Source organism: Meriones unguiculatus, chromosome 7 (genome assembly GCF_030254825.1).
Source record: "Meriones unguiculatus strain TT.TT164.6M chromosome 7, Bangor_MerUng_6.1, whole genome shotgun sequence".
Classification (NCBI taxonomy): Eukaryota; Metazoa; Chordata; class Mammalia; order Rodentia; family Muridae; genus Meriones; species Meriones unguiculatus.
This window is the reverse complement of record NC_083355.1, coordinates 59,311,658-59,337,994: the sequence shown is the minus strand read 5'-3', so window position 1 is coordinate 59,337,994 and position 26,337 is coordinate 59,311,658. Positions and strand designations below refer to the sequence as shown.

Genomic DNA, 26,337 nt, shown 5'->3' with positions numbered 1-26,337 from the left:
CCCTGTTCTCCAGAGCCAGCTAGGTTTCACCAAAGCTGCCTACACCCTCCACAGTGATTGCCACTCCCCAAGGCGCTGTTTGCCCTTATCAGGTTCTTCCCATCCCGTCTTCTGCCTCACCAGGGCAGGAACTGTGCCCCACTTCTCCCCTCAAAGGGGGAGAGGAGAAGGGCTATCGGAAAGAGAATAAAAGTGAAAAGGCTGTAGGGTCCATACGTCCAAAATAAATGATGCCCAACGTACCAGTGCAGTTTTTCATTCAACTTAAATGAAAATCCAAGTGTGGAATGATGTGAAATTCAGAAAATGAAAATGGCTTTGAATGTTAGCTTCTCTCTGTCTTTCTCTCTCTGTGTGTGTGTCTCTGTGTGTCTCTCTGTCGCTAACCGCTGGTATTTGGAAGGAAAGGACATCAGAAATCTGTACAGCCACCAGATTACCAGCAGATTTAAGTCTTTTAGGTAGAGTCTAAACTTCCTCTCAAGTCCAGTTGCTGTGGCAAAAGACAGACCTGGAATGCAGTGTATCTTTTGGGGAGCATGAGTGATTCTGAGGTAGAATTTCAGAACTTTTTAGTAAAAGCTTGAGCAGTAAGTGGGGCAGGAACATCTGTAGGCCAGAACGCAAACATTGTCAGGGCTTCTCTTCCCACAAAGCCTCTCAGCTCCCTTCAGTGGTGCACACCAGCCTGGCCCACGGGGATCTCCAAGGGGAAGGTTTGTTAATGTATCAGTTTCGGTTAAAACTGGATTCATCTCACTCTCTCAGGGCTTGGAACCGCCAGACCCGGGTTAAACAGAGGAGGAAAAGGGAGGAAGGAAAGACATCAGGTAAAGCTAGGATGACATCCATGTTTAAGAAATACAGTCACCAGAGAAGTGACTAGCCCAGAAAGTGGCAGCAAACTGTGCGGCTAGGTTCATTTGCATCTCAGAACTGGGATCCGGGTTTTCAAGTTTGTTGGGGGGGGGGGGATATGCAAAACAATTATTCAAATCGAGAGCATAAAAAAAAAAAACAACCATCTAGCTCTTTCTTGGGTCACACGCAGGTTAGCGTGGAGCTAGCCGGCCCGGATGCTTTGCAGCACTAGTGCAGAAGGAAGGGCTCGGAGGAGGGCCGTCTCGGGGGCGGGATCGTGACGTTGGGGTCAAGGCGGGGCCTCCTCTGGTTCCGCCCCTGGCTGGGGCCGCCGCGGCGGTGGCTCGCATCTCCAAAAGGGGCCCTCCGACTTCTCGCTGGGCCAGTCCGGCGCTGGGTGGCAGAGCCCCACAGCGCTCCCGCTGGTCTCGGAGCGGGGCTCCCTTCTCCCCAAAGTTGCGAGCAACTTTCCCCGCCCCCGGCGCTAAAGTGGCTCGGGGACCGCGGCCGCCGCAGGTGGGTGAGCCCGGGGCCAGGCTCTCCGCATCTTCGCCGTGCGCTCGCTCGGGTCAAGCCCTCGGCGCGCGCATCCTTGGGGGGCCCCGGCCTCGGCTCTGCGGGCGAGATGCCTCTGGGACACATCATGAGGCTGGATCTGGAGAAGATCGCCCTGGAGTACATCGTGCCCTGCCTGCACGAGGTCGGCTTCTGCTACCTGGACAACTTCCTGGGCGAGGTGGTGGGCGACTGCGTGCTAGAACGGGTCAAGCAGCTGCATTACAACGGGGCCCTGCGTGACGGCCAGCTGGCGGGGCCGCGCGCCGGCGTCTCCAAGAGGCACCTGCGGGGCGACCAGATCACGTGGATCGGGGGCAACGAAGAGGGCTGCGAGGCCATCAGCTTCCTCCTGTCCCTCATCGACCGGCTGGTCCTGTACTGCGGGAGCCGGCTGGGCAAATACTACGTCAAGGAGAGGTCCAAGGTAGGATGCGTGCGGGTGCCCAGCCGCAGCTGCCGCTGCCGGCGACGGGAAGCCTTCGCTGGGCTGCAGCGAACTTTGGGGTTTTAACCGAGAATTCAGCTTCCTTATCTGCCCCCTTGAGTCCCCTCTACCTCCCAGCCCAACTCCTTGAGCAAAAGTCCACTCTGAGGGGCTCAGGTGTGTCAGGATGAGCTTCGGCTGACTCTGGAAGAACTGCTGTAGTTTTGGTGACGACCGCAAGGACAATTGGCTGGTGGGAGGGAAAGAATATTCAAAACACTACTGACACACATGTTTATGATCCCAAGTGCCTGCTTTAAAGACCCGGTACTGCCCTTCGCTGTAGCCAGAGGCACTAACTCTCCTAGAGGCAAGCGTCGTTTTTGCCGTGTGTTCGCTGGCTTGTGGAGGTTGGTAGGGTGGGGGAAAGGGAGTGATTGATACAAAAAGATTAAGACTCCACTTCGCAGCCTTTGACCCATAAACCCAACTGAGGATCTCGGTGCTGAGCCCAACCCCATCGCCCTTCTTTTCCTATAAACTCATGGCAAAGTCCACTCAGGCAACACGATAAGGCCCGTGGAGAGAGTGGTGAGGTCCCTCTGGCTAGAACCCTTGTTTTTGTTCCCATAGCCGGAAATGGTGCAGTGAGTGGCCAGGATTTATCTTGGAAACGTTTACAGGTAGCTAGATTGGTAGGGAGGCCAATGGCGGGTGGAGGAGCTGAGAAGGTGCATGCACGTTATTTTGGGTTAGTCTTTCTGCTTGGCCTCTTCTTCCTTTAAGGGTAGTCAAACCCTCTTTCCAGGAGCGGTTCATAGTGATTTGCCCTGATGCTGCTGCCGGTCAAGGGACTCTCAGAGTCCTGCAAACTTCTCAAGTCCCGCGAGGCAGAGCATGCTAGCAGCTGAGACCATGCGCGTTCACCCATGTGCCACGCTTCTGTGGTAAATGTAATGTTCGCTCGGTGCAGGCTTGGTCTTGGGATAAACTGCTGTAGTCTTGTTCGTCCCCAGAGCTGGAAACAGCAGGCTTATGAAAAGCAAGGGGCCAGCTCGAACTGTGTGGAAGTGAAGGGCTGGGATGGATGAGTGGGGTGGGGAGCTGCAGGCTCCGGGAGGCCGTGAATAGCTGTCTGACAGGCAGTTTCATGAATGGACCCTAAGCAAATCTTAGGGAAAGTGCTGCTTTCTAATGTTAGTTTGATTTGTGAGTAGTGCAGAGTTGCCTGAACTCTGCTGAGGAATGATAATAGTGGTTTTTGTTTGTTTGTTTAATCGGTCAGTTTGGAGGCAGACTGGAAGGTCATCTTTGTTTTCATCAGTGTTGTTTTGCACTAAATAACCTTGCTGATAACTTTGGGCTTAGCCTCGGTACTGGGAGTCACTTGTCGCTTTAACCTGAAGGACAAATGGCTCCTTATCAGCTTTATTATGTTTCCTCCAGGCTTAGCTGTTTAAGAACTTTCCATCAGCAGTTTAGGAATAATGTGTCGTGTGCCCCCTCGCTGTGAGGGAGAGTAAAACGAATGATAAGTCATGTCACTATTGTAATGTAAAGTTTATATTTTTATTCAGCGTTGACTTAATGGGTGGCAGGAGGGAATAGAAGGAAGTCCTTGGTCATGGCTGGTGAGGAGAGCACCTTCTCTCTCTAGGTTCTTCAGTCCCCGCTTCTCTTCTGGGTGGACCAAGTAACTTCTAGTTTTCTGTGTGCAAAGGCCACTGTGCACTGGAAAACTACCTGACCCAGCAAAGAGGCATCTCCCCTTACCAGATTCCCGCTTTCTTGGCTGTTCCTGGCATAAAGCTTTCATTCATACCCTTTAGAAAGCCCACCTCTAGAATGTACTATTCCTTGGCTAATTAGAACCAGAATAGCAAAAGAAAACAGAACCCCAAAACCAAGTTCAACAATTAGTGTAGGTTAAACATACACATACACACGTATAAGACTTCGCGTCTGTCGACATCTGCAGTCTGAGCCCTTTTCTGAGCTCTGGTGAAGCATTGCACAGGCACATCCTGTCTATAGGAGCTGCACTGTTTCCTTTTCCTCGGCCTGTTCTCTTCCTCACGTGCCTTTCCTCCCTCGATGCTCTCTGTTTTGTACCGCCTCCCACAGTACTGATATAGACAGACCTAATTTCCTGCTTATGGTTCCAGGGGACATTTTTTTTCTTCATACAGAGAATTTGTATGGATTTTAAACTTATTTGTAACTTTTAATTGAGGGAATTTCAAACATACACACACGTAGACAGGCTAAAATGAACTCCCCGAACCAGGCAGTGTTAGCAACTGCCAGTCTGTCCATTTAGTTTAGACTGTTTTCTTTTTTAAAATATACTTTAAATTTCTATAAATTGTGCTTATGGAAGCATACATCATCATTACATTTTTTTTTTTAACTAGACTTGTAAAGGTCATTGAATAATGTGAGTGGAATTGCTGAGGTATCAAAATAAACAGGAGTATTTACTGGACCTAAAATTGAAACTTCGGGAGAACTTTTAGGTAGTCCTTTTCACTGTCTGAAAAAAAAAATATTGCTATTAGTTAGAATTTGTCTGCTTTGCGTTTGTTGTAGCAAATGGGGTTTGGAGCCCCTCTGGGGACAGCAGGTCCCTGGTGTCCCGAGGAGTATGGCGCCCCCTAACCTCAAGTGAGGTCATTGCGTCCCAGCTAGCTATGTTATCTGTTACTCCCTTCTGCAGATCTAGACCATCCAAGATAAATACTGCGTATAATTTGCTCCTTTTTCTTTGGCTGCCTAGAGCCTGCAAATGGCCGTTTTCCAGGGAACGTGTAATTTATAGAACCGAATGTCCCTTTGCCTGAAGCATTCACTGTAGGCTCAGAGTTGGGAACTCTAACAATAATAAATACCTTTTATTGAGCTGTCTGCACTGCCTGGCACTCCGCTCAGTGCTGCACTAAAGGACGACTTTTACTCACTCTTCTGAGCCTCGGTCCTAAAAGAATTGAGCGCTTAAATAATTAGACCCAAAGTCTCTCACAGTCAGGGGCAAGAGGCAGCTTTAGAAAGAGATTGAGGCAGGATTGGCTTTACTAAGCCTCGTGGCCTTAGATAAGCCACTCGGGTCTTATCAAGTGTAAAATAATAATAACACAAAGGCCTTGGGGGAGAGAACTTTATGACAATGCACGTAAAATTCTTAGAATTTCCAGTCTTCCTCCTCTTTTTAAAGGCTCCAGGTAAGGCTTGAAATTCTAATTCAGATTTGCCTGACATGAGTCTGTGTTCTTAGCCATTAGGCTTTCCTTGTCAGTGCCCCAAATGTACATGTGTGTCTCTAGGTTTCTATGCAGGACTCCTGTGAGCCAGCTCACACTCACAAATATGTGTGAATTGTATGATAGTCTAGTGCCTAGTTAACTATGTCTCAAGCTATAACACACACACACACACACACACACACACACACACACACACTACTGAAGTGGGTCGCTTGAGTGCATTTGAGGCTGGTTAGCTTTTCCAGTGTTCTCAGGAAAGCACTGCTGGGCTGGTTGTCAGGACCCTGACCAGAGCATCTGTGGACAAGTGGTAAAAAGGTTTATTGTGAGCACACGGGTCAGTCTTTTCCTGGAGACATACAGAGGACTGATGACGTGTCAGGGGGTTGAGGAAGAAGAGAAAGGGTTGCAGGGCGGTGGGCCTGCTCCCCTTGCGTAGCAGCTGTTTGGCCTGCCCTTCTGGTAGTGTCAAGAGTGCCTGCTACTTAATGGAACGTCTGCTGGTTGGAAGTGACTCTAAGCAAAAATGGGATGCGGTGCCCAGACTGGATACCCGATGCCGTATACCTCTCAGGACACAAGCACAGGAAATGCTGTTGGAAGTCTCAGAGGACTGGGCCTTCGTGAACACGGAGCCTTCATTTCCAGCTGACACTAGTCTCTTGAGTTTTAAGGCCTTTTTTCCCCCCTCTGGTTGTGTTCTTCTTCCCTTCTAGTCCAGACTTTGCTGCTGTCTCCCACACATGCCTTAGATGGTGCTTACAATGGCTGCTTCAGCCTTTAGGTCAAGAGGCTTGAGGCTTGTACACAGCTCAGAATCCCAGCTTCCATTGCTCTGGACAAAGCCTGACTGTGCCCACCCTGGTTAGCGCTGGGGACAATCGTGGGATTGATTGGGATTGTGGGAGCCTATCGAATCATGTCACAAATATGGGCCAAGCCCATGACAGGTGTGATCTTTAGAGAACACAAGTTCGTAGTGAGAAGGAAGCTGTCTGCAGCCAGGGAGACTTCATGGTCTGTCTTGTCGAATGACATTTTGGGGACAAAAAAGAATTACGACTCAGGAGCATTACCTGCTTATGGTAAAGCCATCTCTCCAGGCCCTAGTGTGTGTGTGTGTGTGTGTGTGTGTGTGTGTGTGTGTGTATGTGTGTGTATGTATCTGGTCCTTCATTCAGTAAGAAAGGTGTTTCTCCTAGGAGAGGACACCACACACACACACACACACACACACACACACACACACACACAGCAGCTCTTTGAGAAGGGCTTGGAGGAACAGGCACCTCACAGAGAGGGCTTAGCTGGCTGGGTCAGGGTCCTCTGGTCATGGATCATGTGGCCCAGAACTAACTGGTGAATTCTGCTATGTGAATTCAGCATTTTATTTGAGATTTTTTTACAAATTTAGTTCAGACTGAAAATGATAAGCACCATTCAGGTGGGATTATGTTGCTTATCTCTGTAACGGGCTTTTGGATGTCAGGAACAATCTTCTCTTTTTGACAGCTTAAGCAAATTTGGTAAATTCTTTCCTAATTCCTTACTCTGGCTAGGAAATCTAGTTTTTCATAATAGCAAAACTAGTCTTGTAGCCCAGGGCCGTATCCTGGGAGCACACTGTCCACGGGAGACAGGGTGATGGGGCCAGAAGACTTGCACTGAGCAGAGCTGTCAGCGCAGAAAGCATCCTCAGTCCCCGCAGTAGCATGCGTCCTTCAGGACAAGGCTCAGAAGGCGGCTCACTCCAGTCTGGTCAGTTGGCATCTCTGCTTTAGGCTAAAGTCTCTGGTGCTAGGTAAACAAATGACGTTTGACTTGTGGCCATTGAAGACCAAAGAGTAGTGAGCAAGTTAATACTGTGGGCAGGACTGTTAGTTCTTTTCAAAGTTATTTTAGCCCCAGATTTGATGGTTCCTTTGTAACAGTACTTCGTGGCTGTTAACTAATGCCGTGAGATACGTGTCATTTCTCTCTGGTGTTTGTCAAGTGCACATGTTCTGACAGTAATGATAGTTCTGATGTTTTCTGCTGGGTATCTGCCAGGGGTGCCCAGTGGGTGGCTGAATCCAGAGGCACTGGAATTGTAAATACAACAGACAGATCATTTTATGATGCCAGACTAAAGAATTCAGCGTTGGCAGATGGCCAGGAACCATTGATTTGGCTTGGATTCACAGCTCTGTGGGTGTTTGCCAAGTAAGATTAGTGAGCTTGGTTAATTATACATAGGATTTGTACCCCCTTTCTTGCAGTTATTTCTGTCTTAAACCAGCATAGCACGTGCTTCAGTCTGCCTCCTCTCGCAGTCCTGATTGGTGGATGACTTTCTGCCCGTGGTTTTGGTGAATGGGGCATCACTTCTGTCCATCGCTTCCATCCCGTGCCCCATCTCAGCCTTACTGACCCCTGCACTGCACTGGGTAAGATAGTGGAGCCTCTCAGGTTTTGAACTGGGGTTTGTTTGTTCCCTTGCCCTATGCTCAGAACAGTGTTGATGCGTCCTTTTTCAGGCAAGCCAGTTTTTGATTCTTTAGAAGGCACATTGATAACGTTGCCCAAGTTTTAGGGTAAATATGTGCTCTGGCTTTGCTGCGAACTACCCCCTCCATAGGTTGAGGTGTTTGAACACTCGGCCCTGAGTCAGCACTATTGGATAAAGCTGTAGAACCTTCGGAAAGTGGAGCCTTGCCGGAGGCAGTGAGCTACTAAAGGAGGGTCTGTGGTTTGGTAGCCTGACCTCATGTACTGTCCTCTGTCAGCTTCCTGGCTGCAGGCAACTGAGCAGCAGCCGCACGCTCAGGCTGCCTGCCTTCCCCAGTCAGGACGGGCTGAATCCCCCCAGGTTTTAATCCATTATAAACCTTCCCTACCTTAAAATGCTTCTTGTCAGGTATTTGGTCACATCAACAAGAAAAATAATGCATCTCCCTCATATTAATTATTTTTGCCCTTCAAAACAAAAATAATCCCCAAATACATATAATGAGAGAACGTGACAGGAGTCTGGATGGTTTGCTAGTCAGGAGACAAAATGGGAAGCTCAGTTCCAAGTGACAGTGCAACCTGGCGTTGCTCTCAAAAGGAGAACCGGAAGTCGGCAGGGTGCTTGGAGGTACAGTTTGCATGTTGTCTTTAAGCTCGTGCTGGTATTCACTAGATGACGCAGTCTTCCACCTCCCTGAAGCTCCCCTACCTTTTATATGTCATCCAAACTTCAGGGACTGTGGGCAAAACCAACCCCACCCCTTGCTAGATTGATGCCTTTTTAAAAAAACAACCAAGCCAGGTGCAGTGGCACACGCCTGTAATCCCAGCACTCAGGGAAGCAGAGGCAAGAGGATCTCTGAGTCTGAGGCCAGCCTGGTCTACAGAACAAGTTCCAGGACAGCCAAGGCTACACAGAGAAACCCTGTCTCAAAAATAAACAAACAAACAAACAACAAACAACACCCCATACCCCAAGATCTTTCATACTTACGTTGTTTTATGGGTTACGGTGAGTGATTTGAAGGGCCTTTTATACCCCATTTTCACCACTTCGGCAGGGACATACATTCATCAGAATTGGGCCCATTGCTCATGTTTTAGTTCTCTGCCTCACTGTGGAACCTCAAGTTTTATGATTTCTTTTTCAGCTAGACTTGTCTTTCTTCAGTAGACATTCTCAAGGAAGAAGAGTGGCTGCCCTTGCTTCTCACCTTCTTGCCAGCGCCTCCTCCCTGCCTTTGCGAGGATCTGGCTGTGGAGGCCTCCACTAGTCACGTGGTCTCCATTCTTAAAGGTAGTGACCAGAGCCGCTCCCTCCTCATTGTCCCCTGTAGTAACCCTTTGGGCCTCTTCCTGAGTCACAGAGGCCTTTTCTGTCTGACCTCCTCTGGCCCTTTCACACTTAATCTCCCCGACTGCCTTCATTCCAGCAACCTGAAATGCTAGAAAGGGATTTGCCAGGCACAGGCAGCTAGCCTCTCCATTGTCTTCTGCTCTCCACCTCCCAAGCCGTGTAGTGCCTGTCCCTCGAACTCAACACATGGCGCAGCTAGACGGCCCCAGGATGTTTATTTGATTGCTTGTTCTGCCTCCCTTCAATTTAGAAGCTCCTAAATTCAAAGGCCACTGCACTATGTGCAGTTACTCAAGATTCTAGGTGGTTGGCTTCATTTCATCTCTGAAAATTTGAATTCAGTGGATATCAGAGTGTATATATATATATATATATGTATATATATTTAAAAAGCACTTATTTGCTAGGAGAAAAAGAAATTTGCGTCATGGTCTCTCACTGGACAAACCATGAGGGGGCATTCCAAAGGAGAACCTTTAGCTTTGCAAGTTCTTGCCTTCCATTGGGAAATTCTGTGCCACTCCTAGATCCTGCCAGCTCCTCCACGGATCTGCCTCAGAGAAGTGATGGGCCCAGACCCGAGGCTTGGAGTCCCCAAGTTCTGGCCCTAGCTTGGCCTCTGGCATTGAGGTCCTTCAGAATATCTCCCACTCCTTTATAAGCAAGTAACGTATTTATTTTTATGTTTTAACTTAAATTCGGGTGGTGTCTACTAGGCACTAGGATGGAAAGCTTACATTTTATTTCATCCCTCTTATCACTGTGCTCTTGGGAAAATCCATTCTCTGAGCCCATTCTATGTGTCTTTAAGACAGGTACAATAGTACATCTGCCTCCAAGAGCAAAAGGAATTGGATGGAAATGGAGACTAGATTTCCCACAGAGAAGGGGAATAGCTGATTCCTGGGTCCCAGGCTTGTTCCTAGAGGCAGACCCCAGCCCCGGCCTGACAGCTGTCCTCAGAGGCAGACCCTAGCACCACACAGCCTGCTCTAGGAACAGAACCTGTGCAGAAACACCCTAGGAGCCCTCTCCTTTCCTGGCTTCCTCAGCAACCAGTGCAGAGCTGACTACTCCCCTTTCACCTTTGAGCTCTTCGAGTGAGGCTTTGAGCACTCTTGGTTCTGGCACAGAATGCTTGTGGCTTTCAGTGCTTCAGGACTGGCATCACCACTGGCCCTAAGCACACATTCTTGGGCTTTTGTAGACCTACTGAAGCAGAAATGCAGTGCTCGTTGGGTGAGTCTCTGGCATGCTAGTTTGAGAGCTACCGTGGAAAGCTCATGAGGCACAGTGTTGGCATTTTCTTGGTTCCTCTGTTAGCAAGAGTGCAGTTGATCAAATCTAAGCTTATTTATTTGTTGCTAAAGCTAATAGGGAACAAGCATTTTTTATTTACTTGTGAGATTTTGGGGGAACAGCCATGCCTTACATGTCTATAGCTTTTCTATTATTTGTGCCAGTAAATATAATTTTCCAGACTGTGGTTGCAATGAAGCTTGGAACTGATTTCCTCCTTTTCTTGTAAGTCAAAGGGAAAGTAAATCTTGATGACCACAGGTTAGGAAAAAGGAACAAAAAAGGTTCATGGTGACTTTGATGATTGCAAATCTGAAAGCAGTGTCTTGCAAACAGTTGAGTCTCTGAAAAATGAGCATCCATGAATTCCAACTATGGATACATTTAGGACCCTGGCTCACCAGAAAAAAAAAGATGCGTAGCTATTGAGGACAGGAGAAGCCAAAGCTTTGGACTGTCTGCCCTGAAATCTCTCAACTGGAATCGAAGGTGTAATTCAATAGAAATCAGGGTGTGGCTGCCATTTTGCTTCCTCCTGCTTAGGCACGGATGTCCTCAGTTTTTCCAGTTGGGGGTTGGAGGCTGTGTTTGGTAATTCCGAAGAACTGAAAACCCCTTCTTTATTGCTTTTTAAATTTTGTTTTGCTTGTTTGGAGACAGTCTAGTTGCCCAGGCTAGGGAGGCTGTTCTTGAACTCTGAACCCCTTCCACTTCCCAAGTGCTAACTAAGATACAGGCGGGACCCACCAATCACCCTGCTTCTTCATTACTTTTCTTGGTGTTGAAAGAAGGCAGTTTCATTCCTGGCACCTATTTCCCTTAGTATTTTGGAAGTGGTGTTGAGTGGTGGAGAGTCCATGCTTTGGAACACTGGCTCACCTATTTAGCTTCATAATATCCAGCACTATCCTGGGTTGTCTCTGACTCTCACTTCACATTCGTTTTTTGTTGTTGTTTGTTTGTTTGTTTTTGTTGTTGTTGTTGCTGCTTTAAGACAGATCTTCCTATGAAGCCCAGGTTGGCCTTGAACTTGTGATGGTGGACCCTAGGCTTCTGCTAAGTACTAGGATTCCAGGTGTGGGGGTCATACCTGGCAGTCCCCTACACTTGTCAGATGGTACCATAGCTGTCTCTGAGAAGCTTCAGGACTGTTGAATTAACTGCTTGACTTGGAGCCAGGCATTCTTATTACCAGTTTCCTTTACATTCCCCAAAACTGTTGAGGCCTCTCTTTCTGAGAAGGCCCCTTTTATCAGATTTGAAGGTCTTCTAATGTCTGTCCTCCTTTAAGCCAACAGTCTGCATCCAGTGAATTCTAATTAACGTGACTGAAGAAGTTCTGCATCTTGTGAATTCTAATTAATGTGCTAGTAGCATAGTTCAGATGCCTCCCAAACTAGCTTTATGACTGAGTAGGGAAAATTGGTCTCTTCTCTGGGACTCTTTTGCTGGGCATTTCTCATTTTCTTTCCAGGGGAAATGTATTTATTTCTATATTTCCTTTAAACATTTTTTTTCCTGAATTGGGCACTTATTATCAGGCTTTGAAGACAGTCTGGACACCGTAGCTTGTGTTGACATGACCTAATGAAGGAAGGTGCTAGGAAGAAGGCCCCAGCATCACAGAATGTGGAAGGGAAGTATGCCTGGCTGCGGACCTGCCCTGGGCTAAGATGGGAGCTGGGTGTGCGGGAAGTGGAGAGTGGAGCACAGACGAAGGGCATGCGTGAGGCTGGCGTGGAGCTGAGGGAGAGCAGGGCGATCTGATGGTGGAGTTCACGTTGTCTCTGCAGCATGCTGACACAAGCGAAGACAACAGTGTGGCCTGTGCTGCTTTGCCACAGGATTTAGGCAATGTCCTTTACTCTGGCCCTGTCCCCAGCTTGTATTTCATAAACAACTGCAAGCATGCTCATTTCTTGGTCCTTTTTTGTAATTTCTTTTATTTGGTTGTTTGTTGCCTCTTATGACTTTTTATCTCTGTGGAAAGGAAGAAATGGGTAGAGCTGGCTTCTCTGTGTCTTTAGATTCAATCTTAACTGGATTGAAACTATTTGGAAAAGATTGGTTCTATACTGAATAGATCTCCAGATAACTGACTAGATCTTATATGGCTGAAAGAAGATGGGAGGGTTTGGGTAGGCCAAATGCAACCACTCCACCATGTTATATGGAGGACTTGAGCATCCATTTTGCTGCCCGAGTGGGTCCTGGATCGGGACAGCTGTTCTCCACAGTGACCTGAAGCCCTTAGCTCCCTCAGAAGGCTTGGGGACAGGCTGGTTGGTCTCTCACCTGGGAGAGCTTTCTTGTTAAGTGTTGGATCTCAGCATCACAGCCGGACTGAGCCAAAGATAACCTACCTCCTATATGCCTCAATTTCTCCTCTTCGAGGATGAGTACCCTCCTGGCGAGTTCTTGGCATGAATGCAGCAGCCATAGTTGGGACACACCCATTACCAGCAGGGACGTGGTCAGCACGGTTTGAGTGTTTGTGCAGTAACTGAAGGTGAGTGCTGAGCTCCTGAGTTCCAAGCCACTGTCCTTTGGAGTTTGGTTTCCTTAACTGAGCAGATGCTTTTTTCCTAAGTGCTAAAATGCAAATGTTTAATAAAAAATGTTTCTTCTGTCTAATAAATGTTGCTTCAAGGCATTTTTTTTTCAGGACATTTTTGATTGGTAGCAGTGTTTTTCTGTGTCATCTGTTAATACAGCCTTTGCTTCCAGGTTGCATTTAAGCCACCGTGAATTCCTTCACGTATGTTGGGATTAATTTAAGATGAAAGCATAAAGAGACCCATACCCAGTTTTCTGGGCAATCAGCTGTCACAGCCTTCCCCTATTGTGTGTAGTCTTTAGGGCTCTAGAGGTGAAGTGTGATTTTTCTGATAAGTCTCTTTTCTCATGTTAAGGAAGTTAAAGGCTGTGAGTCCCCACCCCCACATTGCCCTCAGGATGACTAATGCATTTGTTCTCTGGGGACACATGGTAACCTCTAGGTCCATACGATAACCAGGGTTAATGACTCCCTCTGCGAACGTGTGAACAGCCTTGGCTCCGGACAAGCTTCTCTTCCTTCCTCTGAACCTGGCAATTAAACAGGTTCTGTAGAAGTGCCACCTGGGCCCAGGAGCTTTTTAGGGAGTGGCAGCTGCTAACATCTGGGCAAAGACCTTGGGAAGGAGATGGTTAACGGCTTGTCCTCCTGTCCTCCAGCCTGCTAGACGGGCTGATTTTGTAATTGCCAGGAGGAAGCCCCCGCTGAAAGCCTTCCCTGGTGACTGGAGCACGGTGGGGGAGGAGCCAGGGCTCCCTGAGGCTGTTCCCTCCTCTGGCTGCCTGGCCGTGTGCTCGGGTGTGGGCTGGCCGCCACCCTCACGGAGCGCACGTAGCCCTGTCACTCAGTCATCTCCCAGCTGGCCTGGTGCCAGGCCTCCACGGGAAGGGCTGCTTTCCCAAACCCAGACAGCCTGCATTGATATGTGGGTGTTGCCAGGCCTGTTTACTGTGCCTAATTGCAGGACTTAGATGAATCCCCTTCAAGCCAAGGAATTAGCTACAACTGAGAAAGGAACGACAATGGTCTTCTAAAGAGCTAGTCTCCCGAGTTTCAGCGGCTTCTTGGGGGAGAGTGACTTGCTGAAAAACATGCATGAAGTGGGGGCCCTCTGGAATGGAATTTTGGCCGAATACCATTAGATACTACAGCCATATGGTCCCCCGTTTTGTGCAAACTTGGGGGCGTATGTGTGTTGTGTGGTAGATGTGTATGTGCTCATGTGCGTGTTTCTCCTCAGAGTGTGGAGTGAGAGCCCACCTCTTCCAACACAAACATCTCAAGAGACTATGGTCCCTCATACCTGTGAGCTCTGTCATCGGTAACGCAGAACAACCCCACAAAGGTTAGCGTTTGCATGATTGCTAGTGTACAATCTGGAAGCTGGGCCGAGTTCACTGAGGAGTGGCCGCAAAGTGAATGTGGTGACTTATCTGCCCTCCCAGGTGCAGCGCCCCTGCCGGAACAGGAAGGGCAGGCAAGCCCACTTCCCTAAAGTAAACCCCGAGAAGAAGCCCTGAAGTCCCTTCTGGAGCGCAGGCAGGTGGAAGCGCATGCGCACCAGCGCGCTGCCTTGGCAGTGAGGTCGATGCGGAGCGCGCTGTGTGCGTGCAGGACATGCCCGGCTTTATCGTGAACTTAGGGCTTGTGAGGAAGGCGGAAGTAGTTCTCCTGGGAAACCAGCCCCGTAGGGAACATGAGGGATTTCGAGTTTGTTGAAAGGACCATGAACCTGACATTGACATGCATTGGTCTCTGTCATCTTGAAACTTTGGGAAGGAAAGTGGGGGAGCGGGGTGCAACCATGTTGCTGTCCCCCAAAGCCCGCTTTCTATCACGGTGGTCTCTCCGCAGAGGCCCTTAGAGGGGGAAACAAAGGGCTTGATCTTAACCACGGATAGATAGCAAGCACAATGCTGAGATAACTAGTGACAGTCTGAGCCCTTGCCTACCTTCCTTTGTTGACTAAGTGCTTGGATTGCCTACAGCTCCCTTCTGTAGCCCCATAAGTGGTTAAAAGAAATGTGCAAAAATTCTAACGCTGGGGCTGGAGAGATGGCTCGGAGGTTAAGAGCACTGGCTGCTCTTCCGGAGGTCCTGAGTTTGATTCCCAGCAACCACATGGTGGCTCACAACCATCTATGATGAGATCTGGTGCCCTCTTCTGGCGTACAGGTGTACATGAAGACAGAATATTGCATACATAATTAATAAATATGTTTTAAAAATTCTAAAGCTGGTTGAAGGTGCTTGCTGCCTCCAAGCTTGGCCACCCGAGTCTTCGGGAACCCACATGGAAGGCGAGAAATGACTCCCACAAGTTGTCCTCTGGCCTCTGAGTGCACACACACACGCACACACACACAATAATCATAATAAAAAAGTTTAAGAACCTGCCCTCCAGTGATAAGAATACTGACCACAAATTCCTAAAACGTCCTTTCTTTTTTTCAGTTACACGCGCTGGCCCAGCTGGCGGGTATGGTGAACTTTGTACTGGTGACATAGAAGAAGCTGCTCATGACTGTTGCTGTCTTCTGAAGAGGGCTTTACATTTTGTGTGTGTGTGGGTGAGAGAGAGAGCACCACGCTCGTGTATGTGCTGCCACATACACATTTATGCCACAGTGTGCATTGTGGAGGTCAGAGGACAACTTTTGAGAGTTTGATCTCTCCATTGCCTGTGGGTCCCAGGATAGAGTTTGGGTAGTCTGGCTCAGTGGAAGGCACGTTTCCCACTGAGTCATCCCCTGGTCCATGAAGCAGTCCAGCCATTCATGCTGTAGAAACTTAAATCTTGGTGACCGTGAAGAGCACAGCCTCTGCTGGAGGAGGGAGGTGGCTGGGCCAAAGCCGCAGTTCCAGTCAGCGGCTCATGCTCTCTGCATTTAATTTGCAAATGATAGTTGGAGTTCTTTCGCTCCTTGTCAGAGCCAAATAGAGAACGTAACTTGACATTCTGGCTTCACTTGTCTTTAAACTTAAAAAATACATCGAAGAACAAAACTTGCAAAGATTATGCCTCTTCTTGTTTGCTGGTTTATTTTACCCCTTCGTTCTGGTCTTTGTGGTCGGATGGTTGTATGAGACATTTTGATATCTAGAGATTTTTGTTTTCCTTTTTTAAATAGGAGGAATTTAAGCCTAGGGCTGTTGCCTGTCCATGTGGGCCACTCATGCCCCTGCCTCTGTTTTTCACCTCATGGATCCTGCTTAAGCAGGGTGTTTGGCCAGCGCAGTGCATGAAGTGTTCAAGGGGTGGCTGGCCTGCTCACTGCCCGCAGCCGTTGTGTGAGTTAGGATACGTGCTGAAGGTAGACCACTCAGAACCATCCTCCCCAAGCACTGACTTTTGTTCCTCCACCCACAGACCCTAAAAACACTGCCACCACGAGTCACCCAGGCCTTGCCACCTGAATACCAATGAGATTGTTTCAAGCCAGAAAACTCAGCTGTGACTTCCTCTCACTGGGCTTTTGTCCAAGCTAGTGAAGGTGTGTGCTCTCCTGCGTTTTTTCCTGACTCTTGACACATCTAATTTTCTGTGTGGCTGTGCTTTAGGGTGGAGGGGGAAAGAGAGGAAGGGTCCCCACGGCCCTCGATGCAAATGAAAGCAACCCTGGATCTTGCGCTATGAGTTTTACATGGACTATTTACTTCAGTCTGCTTAATTCCATTTTTACAGATGAGTTAGCAGAAAGGAAAAAGAGTTTCAGCACTGGTGACCCCGAACCTAGGCTGAAGCATTCCACAGTACTCAATACTCAGAATCTGTTTCTTCCTCTCTCCCTGCATTTTTGTCCTCTCCTCATCCTCTTCTCCTCCTCCTCCTTCCAGACAGGGTCATCTTGACAGAATCATTCTTTTTTTTTCTTTTCTTTTTTTTTTTTGTCTTTTTTATGCCTCCCAAGAGACAGAATCATTCTTAATCAAACAAATCCTAGGACCAAAGAGGGGGTGCGTAGCAATGAAGAGCGTGCAGTGGTCTTGTGGGGGACGTGCATTTGGTTCCTAGCACCCATGGCAGGCGGCTCACAGCAGTAGGTAGCTCACAGCAGCCTGTGAGTCCAGCTTCAGCGGTACCTGCTGCCTCCGCAAGCGCCGGTCCCTCCGCATCTCTATTCACGCCTGCCGCCCCCCCAAAAAAGATTTTTAAAAGTTCCTAAAACGTTTGCTATTGTTTCTGTTCAGCAACCTAGGAGGTCTAATTTGTTAGTAGAACAAAATCTAAAGGCCGTACAGCCAGATAGCTTTAGAGCTCCATTGCTCTTTGTTCTTAAGCTCCTATCTCCTTTTGTTATCCAGGCTGGTCTAAAATTTGTGTTCCTCCTGCTTCAGCCTCCTTAGCAACTAGTAGCAGGTGTGAGACACCAGGTGAGGTGCAAACAACGTCTGTACACCAGTTACAGATTTTATAAGTGAAATGATCAATCTTTTAATGTGTTGAGTTTTCATTTGTTGCATTTTAATTTGCATAAAATGCCACAGTAAGGCTGTGATTGGTTGCCTGAATCAGTTGAGGCCTCCAGTTGAGGCCTTGGAATGGAAATCCTAAGCTTGACCTCTGAACTTGGGTTTTTGATTGTTTTTATGATTTTCCCACAGCCCCAAACCCAAGTGTGGTTTTCTTTTCTGCTAGCGGCATTTATAAAGCAGATTTGTGGCAGTATGAACCTGGACGCTGCTGTCGTTCCTCTGTGTTTGTGCACTTCTGGCCTGAACGTGACTGTGGAGGTGTCTGGATCGCATATCTCTGGTGCAGAGCCAGCTCGGGAACACCTGGTTTGTTCCTCTCATTTCCTGTTGCCGTGGAGAGGCCTCTGGGGACGGGGCTTTGCGCAGGGGCCAGTGCAGGGAACAGCGATGCACTAGCGAACGTGCAGAGGAGATGCTGACTCATCTGCACGCCCAAGACTGAAACAAGGCTCGAGTGACTGTGCCACCATTGGCTCGCTGAGGTGCCATTAAACTGCCATAGATCTCAAGCATTGGTCAAGCCAGGAAGTTTTTGCCAATAAAAAAGCCCATAATAAATACGATACCTTCCTGGTGAATGTCAGCGTTGGTAATCATTAAACTACTCGAGCTCTGTTCCCATAAAACAATGAAGTGTTGCAGTGTTTCCCTCCATCCTGCACGCTGGAGCCTTCTACAGACTTGATGAGGCTTAGATAACAGATCCGATAAACCCGAGTTTCCGGAGTCTGTTACTGCCCCGTGCACAAATTGGCGCAGACTTGATGACTGATGACTCGTCACTGAGGTTTGCCTCTCAGCCAGAGCATTCTTAGCCTCAGAGTTTGAGATCCTGGCAAGGACCAGCAGACAGTTGAGAACGTGTCCGAGCCAAAACCCGTCTCTGATGGCACTCAGCCAGAAACCTCAGTGGCACAACTGCTCAGCAAGGTTGCGGCAGGACCTTTCAGCTCCCCGCGGTTTCCTCCCATTGTTTCAGACACGGTGCACATGGCTTCTGGAATGAGAGAGAGGGCGAGTTGCACCCTGGCCAGCAAAATGATTTCTTCCTTCCCTTAAACACATGTATGCCCACAAATGGAGGGGTGTCCTGATGGTAAGTCATAAGGAGCTGTGCCAGCAATTCTCCCTGTTTCATACCTGCCGCAGTCAATGGAAGAGGCAGTAATGGGACCGTCTTTGTTTCCTGCCTGCGGTTTAGCTCAGGCTGAGTTCCGAGCGCTCCTCGGTGCCTTGCGAGACGCTGTTCTTCTCAGCATGGGGCTCAGATCGCGTCTTCACTCTCTAAGGACACTGGATGATTGTGCTAATTGCTTGTCTGTTGCTGTGACAAAACACACTAAGCAAAAGAAGCTTAAGGAAGGGAGGGTTCATTTTGGCTCAGGTCCCAGGGCCTGGTCCATCGTGGCTGGGTGTCCTGGCAGCTGGTCACATTGCATCCACAGTCAGGAAGCAAGGGGGAAGGATGCTGGTGACCAGCTCGTCTTCTCCCGTTTCAGTTAGGACAGGCATTCCTGCTTCAGTTAACCTAATCTACAAAATCTACCACAGAGACTTTTCTCCAAGGTGATCCTACGTCCTGTCAAATAGGCAATCAATGTCAACCACGTAGCAGGCGCTCCTCGTCTCTGGGAAGAGCCTGGGATCATGCAGTCCGCTGCAGATGAGGTAGATGGCAGGCGTCCAGACCACTGACTTTTTCTGGGAGCAGAGCTGTTTCAGAGTGTAAAGCTACAGCACTGACTGACAGTGGGCTTCTTTTTTAAAGGCCCACACAGTGGTGGGGAAATGAGCAAGTAATTGTGTGACTTTTACTGTTGGCCCTTCTGCTGCTGACAGCAGTTTCCAGGAATAGGTACTTCCCGAATGTGTTCTAGGTGACCTCGGCTCTCTTTTTTCTCTAGCCGGGCCAGTCACCTCTGTCTGCTTGCAGCCACCATCTATTTGGTAATTCTGTCATTTGTCAAATTGTTATCACTGTCACCTCGAAGTCCGACTTTCTGGGAGGTGCGTGAGCCACCAGGCTAACTTTGGCTCTGCACAAGACGTCCAGGTTGCATGTTCAAGTTTCAGAGGGGGGCTGTGGGATTGCTAACTGTGCTGGAATGTAAAGTGCAGGCATCCTCTGATTTAAACTTCAGGTTCTGCAGGCCCAGCCACTGCTTGGCCTCATGGCTCGCGCTGAGTGTGTGAAGTCCCGCTCTGTCTTCCGGCTCTGTTGGGAATCAGCTCACGGAACCACAGTGGCTCAGTTTGGGGCTGTGCCCAACCGGTCACTTTACTCACGAAGTAACCTTGCTTATTTATCAAGGGGATCACAACCCAGAGCCCCCAAAGTATGTCTGAATATAAGGCTTCAAAGTGGAAGAAACAGCTGGTAACCCAGGTAGCATGAGATCTGGTTTCAACAGGAACCACCCACAAGCCCGTGGATGCGATTGTGAGCTTTTCAGTGGGCAGCTTCTGTGTGTCCTCTGTAGGTGCTAAGATCACACTGCTAAACAAGACAGGGACGCTTTCGGCCCTCATTTGCCTCTACCAGTTCCAGTGTTTTCCTCAGACATCCTGAGCCCCTATAAATTATTTTTAAATTGCAATGGTATCTTGTAATGCGAACAGGTTTTATATTTTGCTTTTTGCTTCTCCTCCATCATTACATTTTTCTCATGAAATGACTAACGGTATATTAGCCTGTAATTGTAATTCTCAGTAGGGTTTTTCTTTTGCCTTGTGGATACAGGTAGCGTTTAGACAATGAAAGAAGACTTCAGATTATCACCTGGTTTGATAATCACCCGGGAGAGCATAAGAATGAAGGCTACACAATATGTCTGTAGTTTTCCCCTCAGAGAGGCCTCCCTGTGTTATCTGTGCTGACTGCTGAAGCTCTAGACTCCTTCTCTTTTCTTCCAGTCCTAAGCCTTTTACTAAATAAGTCTGACCTTTATTCCATTTGGAATTAGACATATATTTTTGTAAAGGGGGGAAAAAGCATGATTTCACAATTTCAGGGTAACTGCTAACCAGGCACAGTCCTTAAGCCCCACACCAAAGATTCTTCCTTTCATCTTTTCCCTCTCTCCACACTCTCTTCCTTCCTTCTTTATAGAGAGGGTCTCCCTATGCAGGCCAGGCTGGTGCCATGCTTTCTGCTCCTGCTTCTGAGTGCTTCAGTTACATGCATGCAGGCCCACTAGGCCTGCCCCTGTGTCTTGGGCCCACTAGGCCTGCCTCTCATGTCTTGGGATTCTAATCTTGTAGGGCTCGGATGGAACCTGCTTTTTCAAAAAAGAATGTTAAAGAAAGGCAGGCGTCTTGATGATGTCGATGGTTCTTCAGAACGTTTTCAATGTCCTAAAGTGGGGGGATGTTATTGGAGCACTCACCCTGCTTGGAGTCCTAAGGCCTGGCTTACCTGTTAAGCTCTCATACCAAAGATTGCCTCGGGTTAATTGCATGTTCTGATTGTAGTGCCGTGGGAGACTGTAGGCTTTTGTTGAGCAGCGCCCTGGCGTGTCTCCACAGGCAATGGTGGCCTGCTATCCAGGAAACGGGGCCGGCTATGTTCGCCACGTGGACAACCCCAATGGGGACGGCCGCTGCATCACCTGTATCTACTACCTGAATAAGAACTGGGATGCCAAGGTACTGTGGGGTAATGTGTGTGTGTTGGGGGAGGGTTGGAGGGTGTATGCTAAAAGGGTACAGATAGGGGCTCACCGAGAGTTCAGATCAAAGGAGCATGGCCTTTCAGCATTCAAGTCACTTTAGTATAGTTATATCTCCAACAGCCTGTCGCCACTGTTTTATTTTTTATTTTTTCCTTCTCCTCAGTTATGGAATTAGCACCAGAGTTTAAGAATGAGATGAGATTAAGAATGGTGGCTATAAAGTTAATGTGGCGATTGTGAAGGTCAGGGGTCAGAGCTGCTGTGACTCCCAGCTCGGAGTGTGAGGTACACCTTTCCCTTCCAGCAGCATCACTGAGAGAGTTCCCCAAAAATACAGCTGTGGGATATCAAGAGATTTCCCACACAGTCTTCTTTCTCAGGCTGATACGTCCCGTGGGGGGCGGGGAGTGCTTGTAGCTTGTGAGTGGCGGAGGCTTGTGTGGCTCGTTTGTACAGTGTGTGACAGGGATGTGAAGTTTGTGTGACACGGTTTGTTCTCTCTGAAAGGTAAGAACGATTTAAGAGTGGGAAGTTGGGGAACTTTACAAGCTTATGTAGTTTTTGAACTTCGTACATCTCTGCTTGCTGTTCATTAGTGTAGACCCTGTAATATTGTAATAATGTAGTATTGTATCTCTCCTCTCTGCTTGGTAGTAAGACTAGAACAGTTCCTTTAGGGCTTAAAAGTATCTTGAGATGCTATGGTGAGCAGAGTTGTTGGGAAAACAATGACCAGTGAGGAAGAATGAAATCAACAAATATTTCAGTTTCTGGCAGCGTTAAATGTGTGTTGTGTAAAAACAGTGATGTCTGAAGCCTGATTTCTACCCAGAAGATAGTTGTTCCAGTAGGACAAGTAGACTGTACATGTGAAAAAGAAAAAGCAGGTGAAGAGAGTGATAGATGTCCTGAAAAGGCGAGTGTCCGGGGAACTGGGGCAGAGGGTGTCTGAAGAGTTCAGGGGAAGGCTGTACACTGTTGTTGCAGGGACAGCTGTGAGTGAGTTGCACTTACACTTAATATTTGACGGAGCTATGAAACTCCTCGGCATCTGTTTGCTTGCTCTTTTGGGTTGAAGCAGTCTGGTGTGGACAGTTTTGTGTGCTGCCCTCTGATTGTTCCCTATTTTGGGTCTGTGGCCTGTGGCAGTGCAAAGATGCTGAAGTTGAATGAGGAGCTGTCCATAGCTCAGTCTGACATAAGTCTGTTTACAGAGTGTGAGGGGGAGTAAGCATTTGGGGGTCAAACCCACTTATATTTGAGGAAGAGGTGGTGTTTCTGCCAGATAGAGCTGACGCATCATTGCTGATAAACTAAACTTCATGTGAGACCAGGAGATAACTAACCCTCTTCTTGGTGTCTTCAGTTACATGGAGGGGTCCTGCGGATATTTCCAGAAGGGAAATCGTTTGTAGCAGATGTGGAGCCCATTTTTGACAGACTCCTCTTCTTCTGGTCAGACCGCAGGAACCCACACGAAGTTCAGCCCTCCTATGCAACCAGGTAAGAGCTGGGCTCACGGTTTCTTTTCCAGGGTCTGGGCTAACCTTATCCATGCCATAACAGTCGGATGTTACAAGTTTGCTTGTTCCACCTGTCTATCCATCTATCCATCCATACACCCATTTTTTTGAGACAGGGTCTCTTGTTGTGCTGGCCTGGAACTTGCTGTATAGCAGAGGATGACCTTGTGTTTCTGATCCTCCTGCCTCCCCCTACTGAGTGCTGAGGTTACAGGCATGTGCCGGAGCCTGCTTTTGTGATGCTAAGGCTTAGTGTACCGAATGTGGAGTGAGGCTTGGTACCGGCCAGGGCGGCTACGTGGGAAAAGCTGTGGGAAGAGAGTGCTGAACATTACCAAGCTTAACTCGGTTAAAGCCGGATGTCTGCACAGTCCCTCAGACATTCCAGTCTGAGTGTCACAGAGTTTGTCACACTGTGACGTGCTCTGCATAGAAAGGCTAGTCCTTGCCATTGAAATCTGCATGTGGCTTGTCTTATGGGGTTTAAAATAGGACCATGTTTTGTGGTGGGATTCTCCAGTCATTTCCCAGCCCCACTGTGACCAACCTCATAGGGAAAACATCAGCAAAAGGGATTGGAAGCCCTGAGGGGTCGGGTGCTATGGCTAATAATAATTATAAAAGTAAAAGGTTTAAAAGTCCAGGCGTGAGATCGCTCCAGTTACAATCCCATGGATAGGATAAAGCAAGGAACAGCTGAAAGTACTGAACCGTGTCTTCGCAACACTGTCTAAAACTAAAGAAAACAGGCCGTGGTTAGAAAGCCTCTGCGGCTGAACGAAGTTACTTGTGAAAGCTTCCAGCGTCTTGCGCCTTCATCCTTAGCAGGACAAGTCTCCTCCAGACCTTCCTTCACAGATGACATTTTCCCACTGAATCCTGTCCAAGCACTGGCTAGCAGTTGAGATCTTAAGAGAAGGCTCTAGTGACCCCATCGCTGACTTTTCAGCTCAGGACAGCACTTGGCAGTGCCCAGAAAGCCTTTCTTATATGACACTTATACAGAAATGAACCCAGAGCAAATACTTTTGAATTAAAATAGGAGGTGAAACTTTATATGGTGCTTTTACAGATGATTTTAATGTGAGCTGCACAGAGTTAAGTTTGAAGTTTGGTGTTTTCTAATAGAAAACATGCTTGTCGTTCACAGGTACGCTATGACTGTCTGGTACTTTGATGCTGAAGAAAGAGCGGAAGCCAAAAAGAAATTCAGGAATTTAACTAGTATGTGTCTGATCATTTTGTATAGCTTCAGTGTTTCGTATTTTGTAGTGACACTGTTTAATCTCACTTGTGACTTAGCTTCATATATAATGATATCTGTCTATCTGTATATATCTATATCTGTCTGTCTGTCAGTCTACCTATCTATCTATGTGAAGCCTTGGCCTTTATGCTCCTAAAAAAAATCAGAAGGAAGTGTAAAGGGCATTCCCCCTCAGGATGCTCCTGATTGTGTGATGGTTTGTAATAGATAGAAGTAACTGACTTTTTATTGTTAATGTTAATCAGACATGTGCAATGTGCAATTTTGTCCATGAATTTGGCATTTATATAGAAAATATAACGGATCCTAGCTCCGATGGCTAATTTAAGTTGATGTGGGATTGTGGCTCAGTATAAAAGCAGGGCTTTTATTCTATCAAACTGAAATGGCTTAACATCATTTCTGTCACCTCCAATCAGTATTTATAAACCATGTTTCTCAAAATCAGTTGCACTAAGCTGAGCATGGTGGAGCCAGCACTCTAGAGGCCGAGGCAGGAGGATTGTGAATTTGAGGTCATCCTGACCTTTAATGGCCTGCCCCCCCAAAAGGTTGTACAAAAGCAGCAATTCTGCCAAGTTGGTTAGTGAAAAGGTAAAGTCCTGGCCCTCTGAATGCAGGAAAGCTGTGGGCTGTATTCTTTCAAGTGAGCGCACATTAGTTTATTGAGTCAAGTCCCTAGGAAGTCTTATAGGAAGAACTGGAGAGGTACTCAGTTAGAGTGCTTGTCTAATACACTGCATGTCCTGGCTGCAGTTCTCTCCACTGCCAAATAAATCAAATGCACATTCACATAAAGAATGGATGTAATTTTACCTAACTAATTCATCACGTATTTGACTTCTATACCTACCAAATGTCAAGGAAGACACCTTTGCAAAGTTCTGCTCTCCGTTTGCTTTATAAAATGCGATGTTGTTTACTAGAGAAGTTTGTGTGTGTGTGTGAGAGAGAGAGAGAGAGGGAGAGACTCTTGATGACATAATTCACCAAATTTGACTCTCTATCCTCTTCTTTTTTCTTTTCTGTTTCCAACCCAGGGAAAACTGAATCTGCTCTTGCTAAAGACTGACTTGTGGTATGAAATCTGCTGGCCTCATTCTTTAAGTAATGGTTCCTGAAATTTTAAGTGTCAAGATCCAAAGAGTCTATAAAATACCCCTACTGCCTGCACCATTCACACCCCTGCTTGTTTGTGGTACTTCCTGTTTTCTTGCCGGGACTGTGCTGAGCTTCAGACACTGTACTTGCCAGGTGATCTCATTTGCTAATTCCAGAAACACCTGCACACATCCTCGTTGGCCAGCGGTTTAACTGATGGATTTGGGGATATGGTGGTTGAGACAAGATCCCAGGAGTGATTGTTATTTGCACTTTATATATACTTCTTGATTTGAAAGGAGGAGGTTTGCAAAGAAACAAATTGATGACAGATACCGTGAAGAGGCGCCCTTGAAGCCTTAACAGCGAGAAAGAGAAAATGTATTGTCTGAAGGATTTCCAGATGTTGTTAACCCGAGATTGGACAATTGTGACAACCTAATGACATTATTACCTCTCGGAAGAGCTGCTGTCATAGTGATCAATTTATAAGTGTCCCGTGGTGGATACTCCTTTTTCCTGGTCCTACAACTTGGACTTCCTGAAAGTCATTGCTAAACCAATAACTTTCATGTTGAAGGTGACACCACCATTTATTCTCTATTTTTACTTCTTACTTGGAGAACCTAATTATCCGGAGACTAAAACTTGCCATATACCTTGGGTTGTTTTTCTGGCATTGAAGTTTGAAGTTAAATCAAAGGACAGAGATCCTCCCAGTGTCTTGGCTCTGGCTTCTGTTGACTGTGGGAAGAGGAAAGCCTAGTGATGACTGCAGTTGGAGAGGGAGGTGAGACTGGGAGCGCAGACAGCCTGCTTTCACCAACCATTCATCATTAACAAAAGAACAGCCTGCAGTATTCTAGGAAGAGGTTGGAAGTAAAGCAGACCTCCATGCTTTTACAGCTGTCCCACGCGGTCTGCTGCTGCCAGCCCTCCTTCGCCACCCTCACCCTTGAGAGCAGCCGGGGGGTAGTGCAGCCAGAGTTGTGGAATTTGCTAGAACTGTGGGGGGTTCTGCTGCCCCAGGAAGCAGGCGTCACTTCCTGCAGAACTCTCTAGAAGCACCTATGCCATCCTAGTGTTCACTTCTGCGTCCCCATCTTTCAAATCTCTTATTTCTTGCTAGAATCCTAAAGCATCACAGACCCAGAAATGTTTTACTTCGTCATGTTCAGACATACTGACTTTCCAAGAAGTTGGTATTTTTTTTTTCTTTTAATTGTTTTGGAAAGAGTCCATAAAGGACTGTCATTCCTTCCCACCATGGCTCTGTTTCATTTTATTTACTTTCTAACTTACAATGTCATTTCCTTATTTATTATGTTTATTGTCTTGTAGCCTATGATGTCTAGAGTGTTAAGTACAACGAAGACAGGGATTTTGAATGTTTTTATCAATGCAACATATTCCCAGCACCTCACCTCACACCTGGCATAAAGGAAACAAGGGCTTAGTTAATACGTGTTCAATAAACTCAGTCTCCTCTTTAA

General features: G+C 47.5%; 1 protein-coding gene across 1 annotated transcript; it reads left to right on the top strand.

The window, feature by feature from the left end:
* The first annotated feature begins 1,173 nt into the window (after positions 1 to 1,173).
* Egln3 (egl-9 family hypoxia inducible factor 3) lies at positions 1,174 to 26,337 on the top strand. The gene is made up of 5 exons (XM_021644275.2): positions 1,174 to 1,843; positions 20,808 to 20,927; positions 22,320 to 22,456; positions 23,627 to 23,700; positions 24,784 to 26,337. The coding sequence occupies exons 1-5, from the start codon at positions 1,487 to 1,489 to the stop codon at positions 24,813 to 24,815; spliced, it is 720 nt and encodes a 239-aa protein (XP_021499950.2). The 5' UTR covers positions 1,174 to 1,486; the 3' UTR covers positions 24,816 to 26,337.

Coding starts and splice junctions, on each gene's coding strand:
- Egln3 (XM_021644275.2), top strand. CDS start 1,487: ATGCCTCTGGGACACATCATGAGGCTGGATCTGGAGAAGATCGCCCTG. Junction 22,457..23,626: donor CAGCCCTCCTATGCAACCAG/GTAAGAGCTGGG, acceptor TGTCGTTCACAG/GTACGCTATGACTGTCTGGT. Junction 23,701..24,783: donor GAAATTCAGGAATTTAACTA/GTATGTGTCTGA, acceptor TTTCCAACCCAG/GGAAAACTGAATCTGCTCTT.